The sequence below is a fragment of the Periophthalmus magnuspinnatus genome, chromosome 14, assembly GCF_009829125.3.
Source record: "Periophthalmus magnuspinnatus isolate fPerMag1 chromosome 14, fPerMag1.2.pri, whole genome shotgun sequence".
NCBI classification, from domain to species: Eukaryota; Metazoa; Chordata; class Actinopteri; order Gobiiformes; family Gobiidae; genus Periophthalmus; species Periophthalmus magnuspinnatus.
In genome coordinates, this window is record NC_047139.1 from 8943905 (window position 1) to 8969084 (window position 25180).

Here is a 25180-nt window from a genome sequence, read left to right on the forward strand (position 1 = left end):
CCATTTTCTCCAAAAAAATCATTGGTATTTAAGACCCACCCTATCATCTGTGTTATAGGCTACTGCATAAGAAAAGAAACTATGCAAGAACCAAGAAATAGGGGGCAATGTAAAAAGCGAGTCATGATGATTTTTTCCCCCCCCCCTTATTTCTTATCTATGGCTTACTTTGTTATTTTTACATTACCATGTTACATCAAGTGTATTATATAAACTAAGTAAATAAAAATAAATACATAAATTAACATTATTTTAAATTATTTCAAACTGTTGTTTAATTGTCACATTAATGCTTGTATTGTCAGTTACACAAATAGAAATGCATTGTTTTAGCCTACTAGTTGCCCTAAATTTTATCACTATATTTTTCAATCAATTTAAATGGTTCAGCAAAGAATTTGACTCGTCATATTTAAACAGAATATCATTTATGAACTTTAATTTACTGATTGCCATCTACAGTGAAACGTTACAGTCTCGGGGGTCGTTTTTGATTGGCCTTAGGGCGCACCACGTGATCCGAGCAGTCACGCGCTTTCCAGGAACCCGTCAGGAAGAAGAAAAACAAAACAAACCTTAGCGAGCTTCTAAACGAGCAGCGTGCGGAGTTCATTGAGAAAAAGAGGGCCTGTGATCTCTACTACAAGGTCCAAGACGAAGACAAAGCGCCCCAAGAGTGAGTAATGGCGTTTTGGATGCGTTTGATTGTGACTTTGTCGAGTGTCATGTCGCCGTTTTGCCCCAGCGCAGCGGAGGATTAGCAGCGAGGCTAATGTGCTAACGGCAGCAGCGAGAGTCAGGGATCGAGAGCCTGGGACCGAGGCGAGGACGGGACAGACAGGTGGCTAGAGAGGAGCAGAAGGCCATAACTGGAGCAAAGCGGGGAGATCAGGCTTAAATGAGGAAGAAATACACGGTTGTTCCGCTTTTAGGATAGTTTTAGGGGAAAGTAAAAGGTGTTATTGTGGTTCTTATCAGGAGTTAAGCAGGAAGTATACAGCTAGCGTTATGGCAGATCATAATAAACGCACAAATATGTCAAAGCATGTGTAATTTACTATCATATTATGCATTTGATTGCCCTTTTAATGTTATTTGACGCTTAGAAATGACTATTTATCTGCACTGGGTTGTACTAGTAAACATTGCCCCCTGCGGCCCTATCTTAATTTGCCTAATTACCGTGGTTCCGTTTCGGTTTTGTTAGTTATTTTAATCTTGGTAAGAGGATGAGCATCTTTAACAATCGATCAATCACTTTTTGCATGTGTTTTAGAGGCAGAAAGGTTGTAGCTAAGGCGGACTTTTGCAGACAGCGCGAATGTTCTCGTTGGGAAGGTACACGCCCCCCAACACACACGGCTGTTGCTGTCAAAAAACTCGACCTAGCCTAAATTGTACACATGATTTGTAGAAATAAAGGCGTTTTAACTTGAAATAGCATCTAACTACTCAATATAGTCTCACATTTCTGTTCCTCAAACGCGTATTTTGTCATTTTTTCCCGTCTAGTAGTCTTGTATTCGCTTTAAAACATGTGCTCTGTCGATATGACAAAGTGGCTTCGCTTGTTTTTGCGATAAAATGCTTCCAACTGCGGTTAATCTTGTTTTATTTGATGCTATCTTGATGTGTATGTGCATTATCAAGTTTTAATTTCAATTCAACGCTTTAAAACCTAATCTAGGCCACGGGAACACAGGCCTCACAGTTGTTTATCGTCGCTCTCAACCTACATTGAATCGAGCTGTTTATTATGAAGTGGCTTTATAGATGGACATGCGCGACAGCCAATCAGATACGTTTGGGGGTGGGACTTCGTTTGCGTTGGTCCAATGGGAATGCAGTATTACGTGGGTGTTGGCACAGCGAGTTAGATGCAGCCTTTGTTTTGCTTTTCCGTGGAGCTGTGATGCGAGCAGAGACTGGGAACATGATGCTGACATTTCTGCCTTTATCCTCGGTTCGTACGAGCTACTTTGTTCGCCCGTGTCAACATCATGTTTGTGAGCTATGTGGTCGTTGTTGCCATGTTGGTTTTGCCCGTACATTAATCACGTGTCTCCCGATAAGCTTTTAGTCATCCTTCTCTCTGTTATAGCAGAGTACATTACGTTCCAATCTTTATGTCCAGCTTGCCTGCCCTTTTCCCATGCAATAACGTGGCCTCTTTTGTTTGTGTAAGCGTGTAGAAAACTGCTTTGTTCATTGTGGCCTCACCAGCAGATGCATTGTCCAGTGGCTTGATGCATTCATACGTGTCTATTGTTCCAAACATGTGATCTTTACATGCATTATATTCACGTGACAGTTTGACATAAATCATATTATTGTTAATGATTACTCTATAATTTGAGCCACATTGCATCATGCATATTTTGTCTAGCACTTATTATGTACAATCTAGAGCAATAACACACCATGTTCTCATACAGTGATATTAATTGGTTATGTCATTTGACCTGTGAAAATGGCTGTTTTTAGATTGCATTTCAGCATGCATGCTGTTAGATTAGGCTCTGATGGAAAGTTTTGTCAATCGTCAATTGCTTTTATGTCCAACTGTTGTTTTCCACGAAGTCCCTCTGTTGTGTTGTTGTGAAAAGGCATTAGAACTCACATCACAGTCAGGTTTAACTGATGAAAGGTTTGTTTCTACTGGCCAGTTTTAACGAGTGCTCATTATTTTCCAGGTGTAGATGAGATTGTAGTTCAAATGCATTTCTGATAAATCTAAAATCCAAAGTACATTTAACAGAAATGCTAAAGGAAATTAAAACTTCACAATTACAAATCTGCCTATTATTAATATTCAAGTTGTGATTGAAATTGACACAATTATTTCAGACTATTAACCTTTTTATTGCATTTGTGTTGTTTCTCCTATAAATGGCATATTTTTTTTCCTAATATTTTTTTTAATCTATTCTTCGAAATTACTCTCAAACTGTAATGTGTATTACTGCTTTTTTTTTATTTCTAGATTCAGTTATTGATGGCGATGATGGCTTCTGCTATTATCTCTGCATATTGTTCATTTATAGAACACTCTCTTCATTGTAAGCAGGAAATACAGCTGCAACTCAATGTACGCTTCCTATAACTTTCTCAAATGACTCCTGCAAAAATGTTCTGTAACATTATCTGAGCATATTAGCTTTAGCATACTTTACTCTGTTATATTATGCACTTTATCTAAAAGAGTTGTTTTGTGATATTCATTGAAACAGTAGGTAAAATTCTCCAGCTAAGGTGGTCCTGACCAAGTCTAGCAACAACTCATGGAAATGGGTCCTCAAGCACTGCGCTGTTGCAATATTTTTGCTAAAGCTTTGGTGTGTGAATCATTTATCTTTACTCTAATAACCCAGAGATTTAAAATACCTTAATAACATGCATTTCTTCATGTGGTATGCAGTGAAATAGAGCAAAGCAGCATGGTCTATATAGTTCCATTTAGTTGTTTTTTTTGGGTTTTTTTTAGCTGCTGCTGCAACAAAACGCACAATATTTAGGTTATTTTTACATCACTAATAAAAAAAACAAACTCCCCACAGCTTCTGCTTCAGCTTCAGAAAACAGAGACCCTTCCATAGACACTACTACGAAATTATCTTGAATCCACCAAGACAGGCCTTAGTTAGCATGATTGGTTAATATAATTTTGTAGTCAAACTTGCTGATATTTGTGTAAACAGAGTGGTGTGGCGCTGCTCTTATCTGGTGTGGTATCAGCACAGACTGTCTCAGATAAGACAGACAAGAGTGGCCCAGTTGGAGCAGGGCCAGACGGTGGAGAATGTGAGCCATGTGCAGTGATCATAGCGAACAACACAGGCAAATTCTGTGGAAAAATATCAATTCTTCATATTATAAATTAACATCAATGTTTATTTGCATTTCATGGGCCTTTGGTATTATATTAACAAAGTAATAATGTTTACTGATCAGTTTTAATCTAGTATCTTTTGCTCAAAATATGAATAATGATTATTAATTCTGCTTATAACAGTATTGTTTTACTCCTCAGTCACACTCTGGTGCAACTTCTAAGGCCCTAGCCACCCTGGGGAAACTGATGGAGATGTGACTATGTTGGTGAAGTGTCTTTGATAGGCTTTGATAAGCTTTGAAAACTAGTGTTGTCACGATACAAAAATTTCAACTTGATTTTGATAATAAGGAATAGACTTGATTCTCAATACCGATATCATGATGATAATAAAATACTTTATTTAGACAATAGAATGATATTCAGCATTAAATAATAGTACTTTCTTTTATATTTCTATGTGGTGCTATATCTATGTAATCCCTTTAGTTGTTCCATACTGGTCCATGGGCATATACTAGTCTATGCAGAGATGCTCTGCTGCCTTGACTCCTCCAGTGCATGTTTGTTGGTGATCAATAGATGGCTGCTAGCTACTTGATCATTTTGCTAATGGTCAGAGGAACTGGTGATCTGAATCCAAACAATGACACTATTTCTGTATCTTTATGCTCATTATTTACCATCATGTTCAGACGTGATGGAGCTGTGGGCGCTGTTGGTGTCACTCCTCTGGGAACAACTGTCCTTTTGCACAAATGACAAGATCATTTGTAACAGGCCCCATGGCTCTTCAAGAGGAAACACTGGTTCAATGTGGATCAGACCTATATACAACCTCCTGAATACCTCACTATGATTCAGTGAGCTCTTTGGCATAAATTTAAAACAGATTATTGTCTACATTTGTGTAATGCGAGTTTTGATTAGCTTTAGTTGGTGAGATTAATTTGCATAGAGTCATTTCAAACCACGGCAAAACGTTATTATAGCTCTTGTTTTGCTACTGAGATATTGCATATGCAGATACAGCAGCAGTGACCATTTTGAAGCAAGTGTGAAAGCCACATGTGGAGTCCGGAAACGATACAAATGTAAAAACATCATAAACAACAGTAGCATAACAGGCTCCACTGTAGAGCTAGAAATGGAGCGGTCCAATGTGGGCCCAGAGTCACTGTGACCAGGGCATACTTTGAGTCATTAGTGATGAACCAACACAAACACATCTCACACTGAACGACACTTTTTCAAATTATTTCCTGGTTCATGTTGAGATACATGGTTATTTTTGTGACTGTTTTTCGAATGAGTTCCTCTTAGAGAATGTTTTTTTCAGTCTGCTTCTTTAATGAGGTGAAACAGGGTGGTATGTCAGCATCATATAATACTTACTCCTGTGTCATTTCTAAACCTGTTGACGTTTAGTAACATCTTGGCTGTGCACTACATGGAACAATATGAAATCATTGTAAGTAATAAAATAGAGCTGCTCAATTAAAGGGGAAAATATAAATCATGATTATTTGGATGAAAATTTAAATCATAATTGTTTGAAAGAATTATTTAACTATTACTTTGTGTAGAGGTAGAATAGTCCAGTGGCTTTGCTGAATGTTTTGTGGGGCAGAAGGAGCAAAAGAAAATTGCTTATTATAATTGGAGTAATTTCACTGCTGTAATTGAAATGACATTATAATGCATTTTATTACTTCTTAGAAAGAGATAATGTACCAATGTATTATTCTAATGTAGATTTTCTGGTTAGAACCCTGGGTTTGGTATCAAACAGGATGCACTATATTGCAAAAATAATCTAGTACCTTGTGATTAGATTTGGGTGTTTTGTTTGTGAGTCTGTGGACATTTTAAAGTTATCCAGGAGTATTCCATTTAATAGCAGACTGAATATGAACTGCTAAAGCTGGGCTTACACTGTGTGATTTTTGGGCCGTTTTTAGGCACATGACAATTTAAAAATCAGGCAGAATTTTGGCTCCCCCATTCGTCAGTGGACAGTGTCGTGTCCAGGGGGTTATGAGCTGTGATTACCTTCTCATGATGAACACAAGACTGCTGATTGTGTGGTCACAGGGATATCAATTTTTGATATTTGTCGTGAGCCATAGGATTTGAGCACTGCTGTAGCCGTATGAGGGCAGCGTGTGTATGACAAAATACAGCTGCAGGCGACATAAACACAGCTCTGGTGGGCTGGAGCAAGGCACAGAGGTGAGCTGGGGCAATTAAGTGCCTCTGTTACATCTCTGAACACATCACTGTGCACACAATGATGACAAAAAAGTCTGGTGACAAAAGTCTCAGACTCAAACAGTGTTGAAGTTAACTGAATTCAATGATATTTCAATTAGTTTGAGATTAACCTTACAGCTCCAATTTTCTTGATAAAACAGTGGCTATGTGGCTAGAGAGGTAAGGATCGGTGAGTCATCTGTCATCAGTCTGTTTGTACATTTTACAATCAAAAGCAGGTAAATCTTAGGCGGAAGGAAGCAGACCAGAAGAGAGGTGATGGTAATCAGACTCCATGCTGTTAGAGTTATTGCCTGTTATGTCACATTGTTGCATACTATTACGTAAGCTTCTCTATATGTTCTTATTACAGCCACAGTGTTAAGAGGACGAGCTCGCTGTGACTGTAGTGTTTGAGTGGAGCCCAGAGGTGAAAACTTTATCCGGGACAGGAAGTGATGCGCCACCCTCAGACAGGCACATGCCGTCAGCTGTTTACCGTCTATAATCAGGTTCTCCTCCTGTATTTGTTTAAATGCAAAAAGGAGCAAAAAGAAAGACTGGTTCTATGGAAAGGAGAGCTCAAAGTTTTTACATTTGTTTGAGAAGTGATTGGAAGCCTGCATTGGTTGATTAAAGCTGTTACAGGCATTATTTCCATCAAAAGACCAGACTGACTCCAGGTTTGCTTTTAATGAGAGAATATCATAACATGGCTGGTTTTGTAAAAGCAGACATTTACAAAAGAAAGACACCAAATAACATGGCCAATGTATTTTGCCAGGCATTTATTAACAGTCACTTGAAGCTCCATTTCATCCAGTTAGGTTTATTGTTGATTGAGTCAAAGCAACTGCTAATAGCTTCTCTGTGATGGTGCAACGTGAGAGAAGCGGGCAAACTGAACCATGTTTCTCACTCATGGTTCAAAACCAGGTACAGGGTCTTTTAATGTTTAATTATGTTAAGTTGTCTCCTTGGGGGGAATTTATTCTCTTTAAGTGACTTGTGTTTCTAAGCTGCTGGAACAACCTGTCAGGGCCTTCCTTTATCAAGAGGAGTATGTATAGCAGGAGGATTAGCCCCATAGTCCTAGGGTTAATCAGGAGAAATAGGGAGTGGTGAAGGCGAGGCCGTTTTCAAAAGGCTTGTTGGTTTTACAGTATGCTCTGGAGTGTAAATAGCACTATAATTAAATTTTTTTTCTGTGGTGAGATGTGATGTTTTCATTATTTTTTAGATTGAATTTCCAGACTCCTAAAAATATAAGACCAGTTCAGATAAGATAGTAAATCACCAGTTCAAGTTGTATTGAGAAATCCAAAGGATTCATCAAAAGACTACAAAGATGAGGAATCCTGATGACCTTAATATGTAATTTATAACTGGAAATTTGAAAAACAAAAATCATATCCAGACCCGAAAGTGTTGACAAGTCCTGGACAAACCCTGCTATATTGGACAGCAGGCTGTATAGACACTCCCCCTTTGAAACCAACAAACAAAGATCTCAAACAGGTATAACAGTCAAGCTTTTCATTGGCTATAGAGTCAGAAGAATGTGCAGTGAATACGTGAGAGTAGTCTATCTCATTTATGTAAGATGCCGTGTTAATACTTGCAAGTTGCCTTTATGTTGCTTACTTTTTGTCTAAACATGCATCGCTAAAGTATTTGTTACTATCAGGATAATGGAATGATCTCTATTCATAATCAGTCTATTGAATGCTGCTTTTTCACCTCGACATTCCCTGCTTCCATAGCCACAGGCAGTTTGTTTGTCACACTCTGTCTGTTATATAAATGCAATTATTTATAGATGACTCATAATAACAGTACATATGTGGTACATAAGGGAGCAGATGCAAGACTCTAACAGGTCATCCTTCTCTGGTGTTTTCTAATGCAATAATAAGCTCATACTGATTTTCTTTGTTTGTCTTTCTATTGTAGTTTTTAATAACTGCAACAAATTGACATGAATATTTGATTAATTGTGAAAACTGCAGAATTTGCTACAAGATTTTGCAGTTAACAAAGAAAGGTGTTTTAAAATGGTTTAAGTTCAGAGTAGCTCACGCTTATTATTATCCAGTTAGATTTTCCTGAAGTCCCCCTGACACAGATCCTGGCTATAGCAGTGGTCACTGCGTTGACCCACTAGCCCAGTGTACAAACAAGAGGCAAACTCCAAGTTCACGTGGTAGATTCTTGTTTCTTGTGGTTTCACTTTCTTAGATTGCGTTAAACTGTGTAGTGGACAGAGCAGCTATTGTTGGAGAGGGCACCTTTATTTCAGCTTTGTTAATTTCATACCAAGAGGAGCCTCCCTTATTCAAACCTGCCAGAACATGCTCATTCTCAAGTTAAGGTGGCATGCCATGTCTTCTTGTGTTTGGATAATTATTTCATTATTAAAATAACATTGAATTCAGTGTCCTCATCCCCAGCAAGATTCTACTGTACTGTGGTCATACGCAAAAGAACTTGTATATGAGTGCAAAAAATGTCCTTGTAATGTTACAGTTTTTCTGTGTTTGTGGTTTTATAATTTGCTTGATTTTGTTGTTGTTAAGTACCCAGTGTTAGGGCTGCACAATATTGCAATCACTCAATCGAAAGTGCAAATTGATTTGGTGCAATTATCAAATCACAACGGTTCCAGTTATTTAGATAATAGAATGTCCTCTGCAGAAAAAGAGATCCTCATTTTTTTTATGAAGAATGTTTTACCTGTAGTTTAGACTTCTACAAACATTTTCTAAAAATCATGGCATGCTTGTATTAGTTACAGTTAATATTTCACTCTTCTCTCAAATATGAATGCTCCTGGGGCTGTTTATAATGTGCACGCTGAACATAATCCTACTTTATAATCGTAATAATGCAAGTCTAATCACCATGGCAATACCTCAGTACAAATTGTGCAGCCCTACCCATCACATTGATTGCCTTCTTGACCGCTTTCCTTTGTCCTCTTTTCTCCACAGACCTGAACAGACTTGCACCGTACCCAGACCTACAGCAGCAGAGCCCAGCTCAAACCCAGCTCATTTCTGTTGTGTCCCCCTGCCCTTTGCACCCCTCTGGCCTCTGGGAAGTCCCGTAGTTTTTCTGCGAAGCGGAAAACCCCCCTCATTGCTGGGACTGGACAGGAGAACCAGAGGTTCCCCCACTGCAGCTTTCAGCTGTGCCTGGCAATGCCTCAGGTAAAAACAAATATATGTCAAAAGTTTTAAATATTTGACTATTTATATACATTTTAAAATTTATCTGAAATAGGTAATTAGTATCAGAGGGCAGGTTGAAGGTTCATTGTGGATTCAGTCCATACAGTCAATGTGTCCTTGGGCAAAACACTTGATCTGTCTTGTTAGTATTAACATACACTGCACTGTCCCAAGTCCAGACTAAATAGTAAAATAAAATTCCCTCTGATAAATCCAAAGCCGACAGATCTAAATACCATTAATTAATTGTATACCAGAATCTACGATTGCTGGCCACATTTGTAGATTTTTCACTTCAATGAAATATCAAATTGTGTAAAAATGAACTGTTCTGTTGTTCTGCTGTCTAATTTTGGTGCCAAGTCAGCAATTTATTAATGTGTGTCAAGATGAAAAGCACCAAAAGAAAGAGCAAAGGCTAAAGGCAAGCTGCAGAAACAAAACCAAACATAACCAAATAGTTTGATCTGTCTCTCCACTTCCTGTCTTCTGCTTGAAATCTGGCTTGGTTAACCACACCGTATTTGCTGTTCTGCATCATCTCTGTGCAAACCAAGCTTTATCTACTAGAATCTGTACATCGTGCTGTGCACTATGGGAAACACTTGCTTGCTGCTAGTCAATATTACTGTTCATAAATGTGTAACTAGTGACATGTGATATCAAGTACTGGTCTTTTGGTGCATATATTTAGAGCCATAGGAGATTTGCATTTATATTATCACAGGACAGGTTTAGGGTTATTTATTTTGATGAACCTGTTTTTCTTTTTCAAAACGGTGACAGTGTTTGTAGCTTGTAAGACACTTTGTTTTGTAACTCCTAAAACAGACTTGGGTTAATTTCAAGCCTCTAATATTTCTCTTTATATTTCCTGTGGTTTTGACTCTCGGTAGATAATATGTTGTTGTCTTTCAGCCCAGTGTCAGTGGGATGGAGCCTCCCTTTGGGGACGCCTTTCAGAACTACTCATTTGTGGACCAGGCGTTGACCAGCACCGAGCTGCTGGCCACCAGCTCTGACCCGGACTTCATGTACGAGCTGGTGAGTTCTCTTCCGCATTAAGTATACTGAATACACTATATAATTATATAATATAATTTACTGATTGTGCACGGAGAGGAGCTGTCTATTTAAGACTTTGAACCTGAAGAAATTCACAGATCAAGTCGCAGCTTCACACCAAACCTTCACCATGTGCTGTCCACACATTAAAATCTGCTTATAAGAGCAAATGCGTTTGTACTAAAGGGACTAATGTCGTCACATTGCTGAAATTTTAAACGGTAATTGGTTGCTAAGGAAGAGACCTAATACTGGACAGATTTAGGGTTCATAGTTGGATGTTGTGATTAGCCTTGAGCCTGTGGATTGGAGGGTTTCTCTGGAGACGCCTGTGTCTAATTGTTTTTCAGTGTGTGACATTTGCCTCCTCTCTGTCTGCTGCAGGTGTCATTTCCCATCAAACGTCACTTTGAAGTAGACTAACATAGGACTGGCCCAACACTATTTTATTATTTTAGCTAAAATGAGATGATATTTAGACCCAATTTGTCTGGAGAATGAGAGCATAAAGGGCCCTAGTGTTGTCATCTGTTCATGTTTCTAGGTTGTAATATCACAAGACAAAACCTTTGCATATCTCAACAAAAAAAACGAATAACTGCTCAAAAGCATATTTTTTCAGACCAGCAGAGAAGGTAACCTGGAGAGAAGTCAGATATAAAATTATCAGTTTGCACGTTCAGCTGCAGGTATTGACAGTTGGGCTAAAAATCTTACACAGCACCTATTTAATATTTTTAGATACAAACTATATATTTCTTTTACTGTTGTAATTAGTGTTGTCAGAATGAATTATCTGAGCCCTTCCCCTTTAGGACAGAGACATGAGCCACAGACAGAGCCCGTGTGGAGACAATCTGTCGGCTCTTGACGGGGGGAAGGAGGCGGAGGGACCCGTGGACCAGCTCATGGCTCTGGGTGAGAGCGAGAGTGTGTGCAGCGGATCGGCCTTCGAGCAGTGGGACTCGTACTGGGAGGACCTCACCAGGTATACATCACTTATTCATCCACTGCTGCTGGGTTCATATTAAAGCACATTAACCTCAACTGCCACAAGGACTAACAAAAAAAGGTTGACTTTGAACTTTGAGTTTATTTATTTATTCAATAGATACTCTTAATGCTCATTAATTACAATGTAGGTGGGTATGAATGGGAATTAGCACCATTCCCCATTAGGAATAACAGTGTGTGAGTGACTGTCCAGCAAACACAGGGAGTATCAGGTTAAGTGCGATAGTGTTGTTCTGGGATACCATTCACCTCCCAAAGACGCAGTAACGCAACCAGAGCACTTTACTGTGTAGTAACTCTCCGCAAAGATCAAAGCTGCTGTTTGAATAAAGAGTGGACATGTGACACTCCGAATAGGCCTGGGGCAGGAGATTTTGTGACAAGGGAACAAGCAGAGATCTGCTGCAGTGAAACCAGTGGTGCCAAAACAGTGTGTGCTTCTCTCTTTGTGCAGCCCTCCACAATCTGAAGGCTATTACCTTTAAGGTGGAACAGTGCAGACTCCAGCAGACAATGTAATGAGCAGGGTTTATTGGGGTCATGTTTGAGAGAACTGTGGCACTTAGAGTTCAAGACCAAGAGTTCTGTGTATTAAAACTCTTCAGGCCTGGACCATCCTTTTTGTTAGTTTAACGTGTGACCTGTGCTGTTCTGTACTGCAGATACACACGCCTGACCAGCTGTGACATTTGGGGCACCAAAGAGGTGGACTTCTTAGGGCTGGATGACTTTTCCAGCCCATACCAGGATGAGGAGGTGATCAGTCGCACCCCAACGCTGGCGCAGCTGAACAGTGAGGACTCCCAGCCTGTGTGTGAGACACTCTGCCCCCCCACAGACCTGAGCCTGCCCCCACTGCAGCCTCCACCCCCCGTGTTTCAGCTTCCCGCCCCCAAGAAGAGACCTCCAGTGTCTGGGCAGGGTCCTGGGGCAGTTCGCCATGCTCCTGCACGCCTGTCCCACAGCCTGCTGCCGGATGTCCCGGAGGGACCTCAGAGACCCACACGGCCTGTTGCCTCCAGCACCGATACTATGTCAAAGACCCAGGTCCAGATCAAGCCGGACCCTGAACCCACCCAGGCCAAGCAGTTGGGACGTGGGGCGAAGGCAGCCCCTGTCAACACTGACTTTGTCCGTAAGGCTAAGGTGCGTGTGAGCTCTGGGCCTAAGACGGATGTGACATCTAAGACTCCTTTTGAGAAGCCCGACCCGGTTCTGTCCCGGGATGAAAAGGCATCCACCTCCTCCAGTTCCACATCGATGGGACCCCCCAGTGTGAGCGTGTCCGGGGGCTTCGAGAGGCACTCAGAGGGGACAGTAAGGTCCTCTGTGCCTCTCCTCGTGGAGCCCAGTCCAACTCTGGATGGGCCTCTCCCTGGGCTGGTAGTCAGTGGAAACAGCACACCTGGGACAGGCACTGTCCTGGTGGTGGAGGGGAGCGAGAAGAGCAAAGAAGAGGAGCACAACTACTCTCTGTTTCTGACCCGCAGCCGACTGTCCCAGAGAGGCCTGACCCCAGATGAGGACGAGGAGGATGATGAAGAGGAGGAGGAGGAGGAGGTGGAGGAAGAGGAGGAGGGTCTGGACGACGAAGATCATGATGAAGACCATGATGAAGGTTTTGGGAGCGACCACGAGCTGTTATCAGAGAACGAGGAGGAAGATGATGATGATGATGACTACGAGGCTGACAAGGATGATGACATGAGCGACGCCTTCTCAGAGCCAGGTTCTGCCCACTGATATAATTATTCAACTTTTATAGATGTCTATATATATATAGATTATAGACAGATTTACTTTACACTAGGGATGTTACAAGATCTCGTACCACAAGATTGTGCACAAAAAAGATCTTTCCCTATGTTTTTTACAGTTTGATTGGACAAGTGCTATTAAGTTACACTTCTTGAGCAGCTGTAGTTCCAAAAAACAGTGCTACAATGACAGCAAACATTTTCAATAACATAAATCATAAATGGTGAGGTCAAAATTGTGAACTGAATCACAAAATGCATTTATTATGAATTATGTTAAAATCTTGCCTTGTCTCATTCTTGTGGACCCAATCTTGTGTCTCGTCCTGTGGAAATTGTGTCTTGTCCTACTCCTACCTTACACAAATCGGCTGCAGTTTTAACAGTCTGTCATTGTACGCTGCAGGCTGCGATGTGGAGATGGAGGACATTAAAGGTCTGACAGCAGGGGTCCCAAGTCGGAAGAGGGGGAAGCGCCGGTACTTCTGGGAGTACAGCGAGCAGCTCACCCCCTCCAAACAGGAGCGCATGCTGAAACCCTCAGAGTGGGACCGGCACACTCTGCCCAGCAACCTGTACCAGAAGAACGGCCCTCTCCATGGTACCACATGCTCTTTTAATTTGGCTAGAATGGGATGACTTCAGGCTCAGATGATAGCTGCCGCTATTAGTGAGACCCACTACTGTTTAGGGTGTGAAGTGTTTTGCCCATGAGCATGTTGATGGTATGAACTGGCTACATTGCCTCACTAAATAATTAAGCCACAATTCATCAATGTCAGACTCTTAAATGTTACGTAAGAGCTTTTAGTGCTGTTTTGCGCTTTCTGTTAAGGCAAAACTAAACGACAGGCATTAGCTATTAAAGTATTTCTATTTATCATAACACCTTTTTCAGACGGGATGAGTCAAGCTTGAATCACCGTCTATTGGACATTGCTGAAATGTTTCACTAATGTATTGCTTTTGTTGCAATACAGACACACATTAACAACCTAATGTTATTGTCCTCCTTTCTCCTTCCTCCTTTCTTTCCAGTTTTCTGAGAATATTTCTGTTGTATAAGAACTCACATGATCCCTACCCTATTGGGTCAAACCTTTTTTGCCATTTTAATCCAGGTCTATAGCTCTAATTCTTATCTTGAACGTTATAATTATATAACCTCTCTGTCTTTTCTCCTGTAGGAAAATACATGTTGAAGAAATCCCGTCGCACGGATGTGGAGGACTTGACTCCAAATCCTCGTAAACTGCTGCAGATCGGGACAGAGCTGCGTAAACTCAACAAAGTCATCAGCGACTTGACCCCCGTGAGTGAACTGCCCATCAACGCACGTCCCCGGTCACGCAAAGAAAAGAACAAGCTAGCCTCCAGGTGAGACTGCACAGCCTAAATGTAGAAAACTGATGTGAGATTGCATATTATGGTATGTGGATATTGTTATTTGAAACGCCTCATGTATATTGCAGAGCTTGTCGTTTGAAAAAGAAGGCCCAGTATGAAGCTAACAAGGTGAAGCTCTGGGGTCTCAGCACTGAGTATGGTAAGTACATTTAAAACAATGGGTGACATGCTTTTATCAAAGGTAATTGCTCTAACATGTGCAATACTATGAGAACTGAACCTGGGATGTCATTAGCTCTCATATACTGAGGACACAATATAATGGAGAAAGCCCTTGTTACAAACCAAACCTAGGAGCTAATGCTGCTAAAGATAGAGAGCGTAAACTTTGACATCATGTAAAATGTTTTTGTATTTCTTAACATTTCACCTGCTATGAGTAAAATTATATTTGATGTTTATTCCATGTAATGAGGACACAGATGTTTATGAAATATTTTAAAAGAATGCTACATACAATCATTTATAATCATCTTGTAATATTTAAACAATTGTCTGCGTCTCTATAGATCGACTGCTGTTTGTGATCAATTCCATCAAAGAGGAGATTGTGTCCCGTGTGGAGGACTCCGCCCCTCGACCCACCAACATGACTGACACTTTGGACAAGCTCATCCAGGATACCCTTGGTGAGAACATTCACACGTCTGTGGGGAGCAGCAGTGGCTAAAGGAAGTATAGCTCTTGTTCCAATTATCCTTAAGGTTGGCGGTTTGATTCCCACTGCTGTAATTTCAGACTAGCATTGTTGCTTGGGCAGGCCATAGAGGCAGAGTGACACCATGTAGCCCCAGGTAGCATTTATGCAATAAGATAGATTTCTACTGGGACTCATGGGATCAGTTATATTTGTGTTGTTTTATTGTCTTGACTGGTATTGCACGGCACTTCAGTTGGCTTCATGCACGTGTACCATTGCTGTTCACTCCTCCTCCTCATCACTTGGATTCTTCAATTGTTCACCTGCCAATCACACTTAATGAGAAGAAATGGCCAATATTGAGACAGCCAATAGTAATTCATCTCCCTCTCTCTTCTATTGGGATGTCGACTAACCCACAATAGGCGAAATCCGCGAAGTAGTCAGCTTTATTTTTTACAATTATTATATATGTTTTAAGTCTGTAAAACCCCTCACCACACACTTTGTACGCTTTGCACAGACAGGCTTTAACATTTCTCTCTTGTTTAAACACTCTCAAAGTTCAAACCTTTGTAGATTTTAAAAAATAGGCGCCTTTGTCGGTGCAGAACGTTTCATCGACATTGTGGGTATTGACAGGGAGAAAACTTGCAAACATACAGCACTTCAGAGTCACACTGCGATCCAACATTTATGTAAATTTGTCTGAACACATTCTGTACTGTGCAGGAGACATGGCACAGAGGAGACTGATGGACAGTGGTCTATAGTCCCTTTGCCAATCAGGATGCAGAACACACGTTCATACGCTGTTAGTGAGGGACAACTGTAATTATAAAATTTAGATGATTTTTCTAACAATAATCATGTCACTCACTTCTCATTGGGTGGAATTTATAACAGAAATCAAATAATCGAGGAAGGAAGTAAACAAGAATAGGATACGACTCTTGATCAACACAACTGATGCCATAAAATACATCAGATATTCAAGCCATGCAGTTACAGTGGCAACCTTTGATAGAAAACATCAGAGAAAGAAGTACAAATTGCTGACATTCCTTTCTTTCTGTTCAGTCTCACCTCCTGTCGCCGGGCAGACATCGGACTTTGTGAACAAGATCCTGGAGAACACTGGACGCGGAGACCCAACCGGGGGACTTGTTGGCCTGCGAGTCCCCACCTCCAAAATGTAGACCCCCTCTGGTCTCCTCAGAGCAGTGTCCTGTTGTAACTATGCTCCTCTGCATGCCCCTCCAGCCCAGAGACATCCACATCTATAGTCGCACAGACACACATGTTGAGTATGTGTGCTTGTTTAGGTCCCTTATGGTGTAGACCCTTTAGCTTTCTGTCTCACTGCGCACCTCTCCCTGCCCTCTGCGCATGCTGGGAGGAGAGTTTCTTTAAAAGCAAATGAGTAGGACGTCCAAAATGCACCAGTGATTCTTCTAGGTGTTTAACATAACAATGTGTGAGCTCTTAACACATTACACTGGTATCGTTTCACTCAATGATCTATGACAGAAAAAAGAAAGAGTTTACTCAGAAAATAACATCAATATAAGGCTGTTACAGAAAATGATTAGTTCAAAGCTCATTGTTGACAACGACTTTGGACTTTGGAGAGGCTGCCGAGACAAAAGCAGCATGGTGCTACAGTTTGGCTTGAACTATTTAGTATTGAAGACCTAAATATGTTCATGCCCTTTCTGTTATTGCCAATCAAATGAGCTAAACGGCGTCTAAAACACAACTGCAGATAACTGAAAGGTTTCATTTAACTATAGGAGGTGGTAGAGGAAAAGCATAACGTTTGGTGCTTATATCAGCCTTGTGCTGGTTGAAACTGGACTCAGAGTGGCGGCCATTTTGGGAGCAGACTGAGGAATATGGTGGTGATAGAGACAATATTGTGCGATTGCTCCGTCTCCTGTAGGACGTGTACATACCCACGCTCCCCTCTGTACAACGGATCGGGCGTGTCCATAGTGTCTGATCAGAGTGCTACTCATTGTGCCTTGTGTGTGTGTTTGTGTACGAGTGAATGGAGAACTGAACGAAGCGGTGTGATTGGTCAGAGCTCCCTGAGCTCCAGCCAATGAGAGGACTACTTTACAGTCAGTGTGAATGCGGAGGACACCTATGGGTTGTGTTCTGTTGTTTAAAGATATTTCTGAATGTACATAAGTGGAAGCTCTTGTTGCGTGATGCCACAGAGTCTGTGTAAATAGGAGGGCTCTGCAATAGTTAACTCTTTGGTTTTTGGTACTCTTGTCTTTGGGGTCCGGGGGCGGGTTGACAGATATTTTTGTTTAGAGTTACAAAAAATATTTGCACACTATATTTTGATTGTTTTTTGTACCAAAGACACATGCAACGAAATGGCGACCAGCCAGTTAAAGTAAGGTTTTGCACAGCTTACCTGACGCCGTACTGAATGTAAGAATGTGGGAGGGTCAGGGAACCTCAGAGAACTGTGAAATTAGCTTGGGTCCAATTCTGTACAGAAAAGGAACATTCATTCTTTTTATTATAAATTTATCATCCCACCTGTGGGTCTCTGCAGCAGGGCGCTGCCTGGAGCTCCTCATTCCTCCCTCCACATGCTAATTGTATTAAAGGCGCCAGACCCAGAGCGCTAAGTAGATAAGCTATGTTACATTTGCCTGTTTGTCAAAAAGTCACGACAATAACCAAAACATTTGTGTTTGATTTTCCGATGTAGACAAGGTTTTAGTTAATTCACATGAAATAACTCAATTATGTTTAAGTACTGTATATAAACAAACAATGCTAATCTATCAATGGTGTAATGCCACTTTCACAGATTCATTTAAGCATGACACATTTCTAAAGCCTATCCTTAAATTTGAGAAACTTAGATGAAAACACAAAAGCCAAAAAAAAAAAAAAAAAAAATACTGTTATATTTTTGTATTTAAGCTGCCTGTTTGCTTCTTGAAGGTTTGCAAGTTTTTGTCAGGGTTTAATATAATCTGAATGAAGTGAAGGAGGAAAAAGAAGAGAGATTTTATATAAAGGATTTATTGAAATAGCACTAGACTCGTCTTCAGCGGGCTGAAGCTGAGGGAAACTCAAATCAGGAATTAACTTCTTAAAACTAAATGATGCAAGGTTAAGCCATGTGACAGAAAATCTTGTGTTATAATCATAAACACATAGAAACGCCAGGATAAAAGGTGAATAAAACGATTGAATCATATTCCAACTGTTATCTCTAAACGAGACAATACAAACTTTGCAGTGCACTTTAAATTAACAAAATCAGGTATATCTCTTAAATACTCATCTTAGAGCCTGAGCAGTGAATTGTTAAAATGTTAATTGTTTGTTAAAATGCACAAATATTTGAACGGGATAAACACATGCTGCTACCCAGAATGCTTAAGGCTTCTAAACGCTGGGAAAACTAAGCAATTTCAAATGGAAACAATCTATGTTGGAATATTATGCCCGTTTAACTAATATTTTTGACATTCGGTTCATTTGTGCTGCTATCAAAATTAAAATGCAAATTAATTATCAATAACAATAGGATAAATGTGTATTTTTTGAGTGACATGGCTGTTTCTAAATAAATGTTTCTAACTGAAGTCAATATCCAAAACTAACTGTGCTTAACTGAGGAATTGAGCATAACATTTTTTTTTTTAAAGAAAAGCAGTGAATTTCAAAATGTCCTCCTTCACTGAACGAATTCTGCTGAAGGTATGGTCGGTTTGCATCGATAACTGCTAGCGCTACCACGTATATGAAATATATTTTTACTGTTTTATGTTTTCTGTCTAAAAGGGAGATTTGGTGCTTTTTTCTGAAACTAGAATGAGTATCCATGAATCTAATTTACTCTTAGTCTAGGTGTAGCCTATAGTGACTTGCTCTCCCTGACCGTCCATAGCTATTTTCTTAGTAGTTATTTAGTTTTTGTAAATACACTATAAGTTAATATGTACCTTCTAAATGTCCAATATATGTAAAAATATTCTATCTTGTATGTTTGAAAACTAAAGCACTTTGTCCAAAAAAAAGAAAAAAAGAAAAAAAAGAAAAAAAGAAAGCATTTTTTCTTCCATTTGCTGCTAAAGGCCTGGTGTGAATGCTGCAAGTGCACTTGATGACTACTCGCTTGGATCGGTCAAGAGACGGCCAAGAAATAGTTTGTGTCCTGGCGAGGGCTAGATCTGTGAGTTCTGGAGAGACGTAATGAGGGACATTTTTAGTACTGGTTGGATAGGTCTACTCCTGGTAGGCATGGGACTGTGTAGGATTTCATGGTATATTAATTATGACTTTACCTAATTCACTATTTGACACAATTAAACATTCAGTATGTATTTCACTTAAGGTTTGTGAAAGGGAACTGTTTGTTTAGGCTGCTTTGGAATTTAACCCTCTCTAGTTTTCAAGGCTTGACAGCATTGAGTAGTGACCCACTGTAACTGGATTAGACCGTTTCTACCACAGATGTGTGTCCTCTGAGTTTGGAAATACATACTCGCTTGGCCTGAGACAGGGCCCTGGCAGAGTGGTCAAATATTCACCTTTAAAAAGACCTTAAACTTAGCACTGTGTTAAAAGAGTGAGACAACATAATAGTAATGTACAACAATATTTGTCCAAAAATAGATCTCACAATAGAAAAGCCCTACTATGTCCTTGATTGTCAGGATATGTCAGTACTGTGACACTTAACCTTAATCCTGTTGACTGTCCCATGCCTACCTCCGGATCATGTATGGTGCATTTAGGTGCGGGTGATGAGTTTGTGGTCTTAAAAAGTGGAGGGTTTTTTTAAACCAGGTCCCTTCATTGATCTGATGCTGCCCCTTGGCGTCATGATTCATTTGCCTTCAGTAGAGGTTTCCTATGGAAAAACTGATTCTGCTTTGGCTTCCTCTTCAGGGTGATGTACAGCGTAGACAACATTTCTCCAGAGCTATATTGTTATCATTTGTAAAACTGATTTCTACTTGTGACTTAAAATGAGGTGGGGTTTTGCCTTTGGTGGCCAAGAAGAGCTGAATTATAGCTGTTCTTAGCCACCATTGGGGTAAGTTACTATATCACTGTACTGTATGGCAAGCCAATTATAAGTGGAGATTCAATCCGGACACTTATTGCCTTCTCACTGAACTCTTCACATACTCTGTATGACAGTAATAAAACTGGGCCTGACTTGTCTAAAACCAGGAGACGCACCTGTGCTTTTGGGCAAGTCTTTGTCCCAAAATGGTCAAACAAATCCAAATCCACTTTGCCTGATTGGCTCAAAACAACTGAAGTAGCAAGAAAAGGAGGAATGTATCTGGAGAAAACTGCTTCTGATGTTTGCGTGAAGCATCGTGTGTCAGCTTTAATTATTTCTCCCTCGTTCAAAATGGGTTAACTGTGGTCAAAATCTATAAAACTACCAATATGACCGGGTCTTGCCCATGCAGCGCTGACAAGATAAAATGCGTTTTGTGGTCGATCAAAAAGGCGCAAGCTGTGCAACTTTACATTCAAACCAGAGGACTCTGTGGCATTTTTAATAGTGTAGGAGATGAGTGAATATATCCACGCCAGTAAAACCTTTTCCTTACTTTAACTTTTTTATTTTATTTCTGATTACAGTGAAATATTAAGCTAATAGAGTGTGTAACTTTGTGCTACTCTCGTCCGATGACAGTGGATAATAACATAATAACAGCTCTTCTATAGAAAATCAGGGTATAATAACTTCTTCAATATATAAATCAAAACAAATATTTATGTATTCCTGTAATGTCGCCATTCTTTACTCAATATTGTGTGTGCGTTGATATGAATCAATGTCTGTCGAAGTGGTGCAATGCTCAGTATAAATTCACAAAAACCGCCAACATAAATATTAGACAAGATAGACACCTTGTCCCAAAATGTTTTAATTGTCACATGGTGCTGCACATTAATCGACAAATGATCCCCTGAATTCGACTGGGATATTCTTATAGATGTTGTCATTTGTGTGTCCATTGAAGGCACGTGGACCAATGATGATGTGTTAAAATTTTCTTTGTAAAAACTAGACTCACTCATTTGACTTCACAAGCTCCTCACCAAGAAAGAAATGTCATAGATATTTCAATAAAACAATCAAAACTTGGAATGTACATCTGCAGTTGTATTTCTAAGTCAAAAAGGACAAATCCAAAGACATTTTACTAGTGTTGTAGTTGCCCCACCAAGAACCCAAGTAGTCTCATTATGATCAGTGTTATTAGACAAATTTAATTCATTTATTCTACATTCTGTTCTTATTATTAGTCAGGCTACTTATTTTACTAACATTCATGTCATCAAAATATGTAACTAGGATCTAAATTCTGAACTGCATATTTTTTCAATCTAATGATAGTCTTGAATGTGGTAGACTACAGCACTGGGATTTATACTGACAATGGAAAAACTATGCATTTTAATGAAACAACACTGCTCACAACAGATACCTATTTTATGACATTGAACTAACCTCATATCAAGCTAATCAAATAACAATGAAAAATAATGTTTTTTTAATTGTAAAAGCTGTTTCGTGAAGTCTCATCTCTGAGTCTAGTTTATGAGTATCTCCGATGTTTATGTTCAAACCGTGTGTTTTCGTGCTGGCTCCACACTCTCCTTGTGTAACATAGAATTTAAAGGATGTGCTCTGATACTCTGATATGGGAATGTTTCTGCATGCTGTTTACTGCATCGAAACGAGAGAATCAAGTTTATGGAAAAATAACAATTGGCCAAAAAACAGTTTAGTTGAGGTTTGTTCGTCATTATCACACAACTGTTGCATGGCTTTTTGGGCTCACTTTATTCAAATGAATTTGTATTTGCTGCTATTGAATGAGCACAAAAAGGTCTGTTTTAGTGACAATTACCACACACCCCTGTTATTTATCCACTTGTTTTATTCCTATTTTATTCAAAAGACCAACATTTTAACTCAACATTACATTAACCATAAACTAAAGACAATATTTTAAATGCGATGCCTGCTTGAACCAGGTGCCTTATTCTAATATATTACACCAATCGCCACTTTTGTCAGTCTGAAGGGGTTTTCCCAAAAGAATTGCTGGGGCAGATCATGCATTTCTCCCCATATATTTTGTATTAAGGAAATAAGCTAAGAAAGACTACATTTTTGGGTGGCCTGGTCCTATTTCAAAGTTTTTTCTCTGCCCACTATGCCACGACATTGTTGTAATTTTTGTATTGGCTGCTGCTACTACTTTCACTGGTGTAGAGAGGAGAGAAGCGAACTTCCACTGTGTACAGAGGCCGACACTTTTGGTGAAATTTGATAGTGTGGCTGCCTCTTAAATACGTTTCCATAAAGAAAATATAACTAAAAATAGACTTTCTTTGCTCTAATGAAGTGCCAGACCCTCCGAAAGTCGAATGAGGAGGAAAACTGTGGTGCTAACCTGTCAGTGGCTGGGTGCTATTATGGCCGTGTTTAAAAAGCTGTATTATTAGCCATGTTTTTATTGCTCCTGTCCACCTGTCCAAATCCAACTTTTTTTTTTCTTCTTTGTGTTTTTGTAGATTGAGGTGATTCTTTGCTGCTTTGTGGTTTGTTGAATGTAAGTCTGTACTCGTCTTCCTTGACAGCTCGTACAGACGGACGGGAGACTCAAAAACGCTTTTGTGTCTAAACCTTTTCAAAATTGATTATCATTTAAATATTTATGCTCTGACAAATGTTGCACATTTTATTTTTGTGTTTTTTCCTTCTAATTGTACTTTTATTGCCTTCTCCTATTCCTTCTTTAGGCAAATATAAATCTCTATATATATATATGTAGTCACACAAAGAAAATAAATATATTTTGTTTTTAGAGTGAAGCAGGTTTAACTAGAAGTCAGACTAATCGGCTTAATTGAATGATTAATTAAAGTCACAAAGGAATCCTGTATATCTTTACATTATAAAAAGTATTCACCTGTTAATCGTTATGTAAGTATTTTATTATCGAAATATCTCCAAATACTAAACAATTTCTCATGATAATAGCAACATATTTGCAGCTACACCATTCTGTCCAAATTTTAAACCAAATTTTAATAAATCAATAACTTGCAGTTTACAGTTTCATTGTGACTATAGTTAATTGTTAATAGCGGTAAATGTTCTTATTATTGGTCAGAAAAGCAGTGGTCATAAAACTGCACCTGGTCTTGACACAAGCTCAGAGATTCTTTTCAGGGGGAGATTTTTCAAACTTGAGATAAAAAGAAGGTACACCTCTGTTAATGTCCTTTAGTCACATTATTATCAGCTGATCTATGGATGGTGATGTTCAAGAGCTTGAAATTCCCATGGTCTGCTAACCATGGGAGGAGATCAGCTACATTCTCATTGTGGGAAAGAAATAGTTAATTGAGGATAATATGTCTTTTATTTATTTTGCAGTGTTTTCAATTAATGGGAAAAAGTCCACATATAAGTTTGAAATATCTTCCTTGCAAAGACTTTCTAATAGCTTTGATTTAGAAGTCTGGCCTGACATTTGAAAGTTCTAGTCCGCTCTTTATCAAAAAACAAAAAAAGTCTACAAAAAACGTTCTTTTTCCTAGTAGTTTCCCACTGCTCTGGAGATGTGTCGTACCTTATGGGTGCTTTCCATTTTTTCAGAAGGGCTTTGGTCTGCGGTCGTCTCTATACAGGCTTAAGGCTGGTGGGCAGAGACCGCTCCTTTTGCTCCCCTCTGTGAACTGAGAGAGGGGCAAAACTTCTCCTAATCTGCAGACTGAAATAATTTTTTACAGTTATTGAACGCAAAATAACAATCCACCCTTGACAATAACCTGTTTCTCTACTATATCCACACACTCACCGTACTACAACACTGCAATGATTTACATCTCCTACCAGATTTGCCAAAATGCATGACGAGAGAGAGAGAGAGAAAAGAAATTCTATATTCATCAACCAACAGTAATTTCCATACAAGTCCTATATTGTGGTAAGCATCTGTCATTCTGAGCTCCACATGCACCGTTGTAAAGATGCTCCTGGTCTTGTATGGTGAAAACGACTTATTATTATACAACTTTAGATCAATAGCATGGGATTTATTCGTAGTAAGTTATAGTCCTATGTGTTATTTCCTCTCCCCAATCTTTGTAGGAAGCCTGTACTTCATTGCTCAGTGCTCTCCAATAGATTTCTTGGTTTAAAAACAGTGAAAATATCATGACAAAACCTGCAGAATTACGTGTATCCTGCTGAAACTAACTTGATCCTCTCTTTAGCGACAACGTCTATATTTGTAGTTCACATATATGCCTGTTCAAATACAATATCTTGACGGCTGTTAGATTTATGTTGTGTATTAAATGTTGTGCTGGTTTTTACTTTTTGTCTAACTTTTTATTTTCATTTCACAACTTTTTTTTTCTTTCTCAGAGGCACTGTGGTTGGCTTTATGCACAGATATAAATCGTTGTTTTGGTTCGTACTGTAAGGCTGGTTCTGTCAATGGTTGCTCAACTTCCTGCAGACACTTGCCCTGAATCAATGTGTTGTGTTATTGTGCCTCTTTTATTTTTTCTTTTCAATTTTTTTAAATCTTTTTTTTTTCTCTGTTGTATCAGCCAGGAGTTGGTACCACAGCTCTGCTTGTAACCACAATAGTCAAATTCTGTTTATTGATTTAATATCAAAATAAAAATAAAAACATTAGCACCCCATGTTAAGTGTTGTGTCTTTTTATTGTCATATAAAACAAATAAAACATTGGCATATTCGATTATGTTAATAATACAATGATGTTTGAGTTAGTAGCTTAGTTAATTATATGAATAACACTATATATGAATAAGCTATTTTAATATATTGGTTGGCCTATAAGGGAGTACACATTGTAATTTAACTTAAAAAATGCACTTTTTTTTTACTACAATTAGAGTAATACTGCATTTGTGATTTTTAGGG

At 39.3% G+C, this 25180-nt stretch overlaps 1 protein-coding gene across 1 annotated transcript; it reads left to right on the plus strand.

Annotated features, from left to right (window-relative positions):
• The first annotated feature begins 534 nt into the window (after positions 1-534).
• crebrf (creb3 regulatory factor) lies at positions 535-24936 on the plus strand. Its single transcript, XM_033978726.2, has 10 exons — positions 535-676; positions 9076-9294; positions 10234-10359; positions 11196-11368; positions 12057-13123; positions 13558-13752; positions 14339-14528; positions 14624-14697; positions 15068-15187; positions 16279-24936. Exons 2-10 carry the CDS (start codon positions 9286-9288, stop codon positions 16395-16397), a joined length of 2073 nt encoding a protein of 690 aa, XP_033834617.1. The 5' UTR covers positions 535-676; positions 9076-9285; the 3' UTR covers positions 16398-24936.
• Positions 24937-25180: the final 244 nt, after the last annotated feature.

Bases quoted from the DNA above. Each gene is read 5' to 3' on its own strand.
- crebrf (XM_033978726.2), top strand. The intron at 13,124-13,557 runs GTTCTGCCCACT...TGTACGCTGCAG, and splicing joins CGACGCCTTCTCAGAGCCAG to GCTGCGATGTGGAGATGGAG. The intron at 14,698-15,067 runs GTAAGTACATTT...GCGTCTCTATAG, and splicing joins GGGTCTCAGCACTGAGTATG to ATCGACTGCTGTTTGTGATC.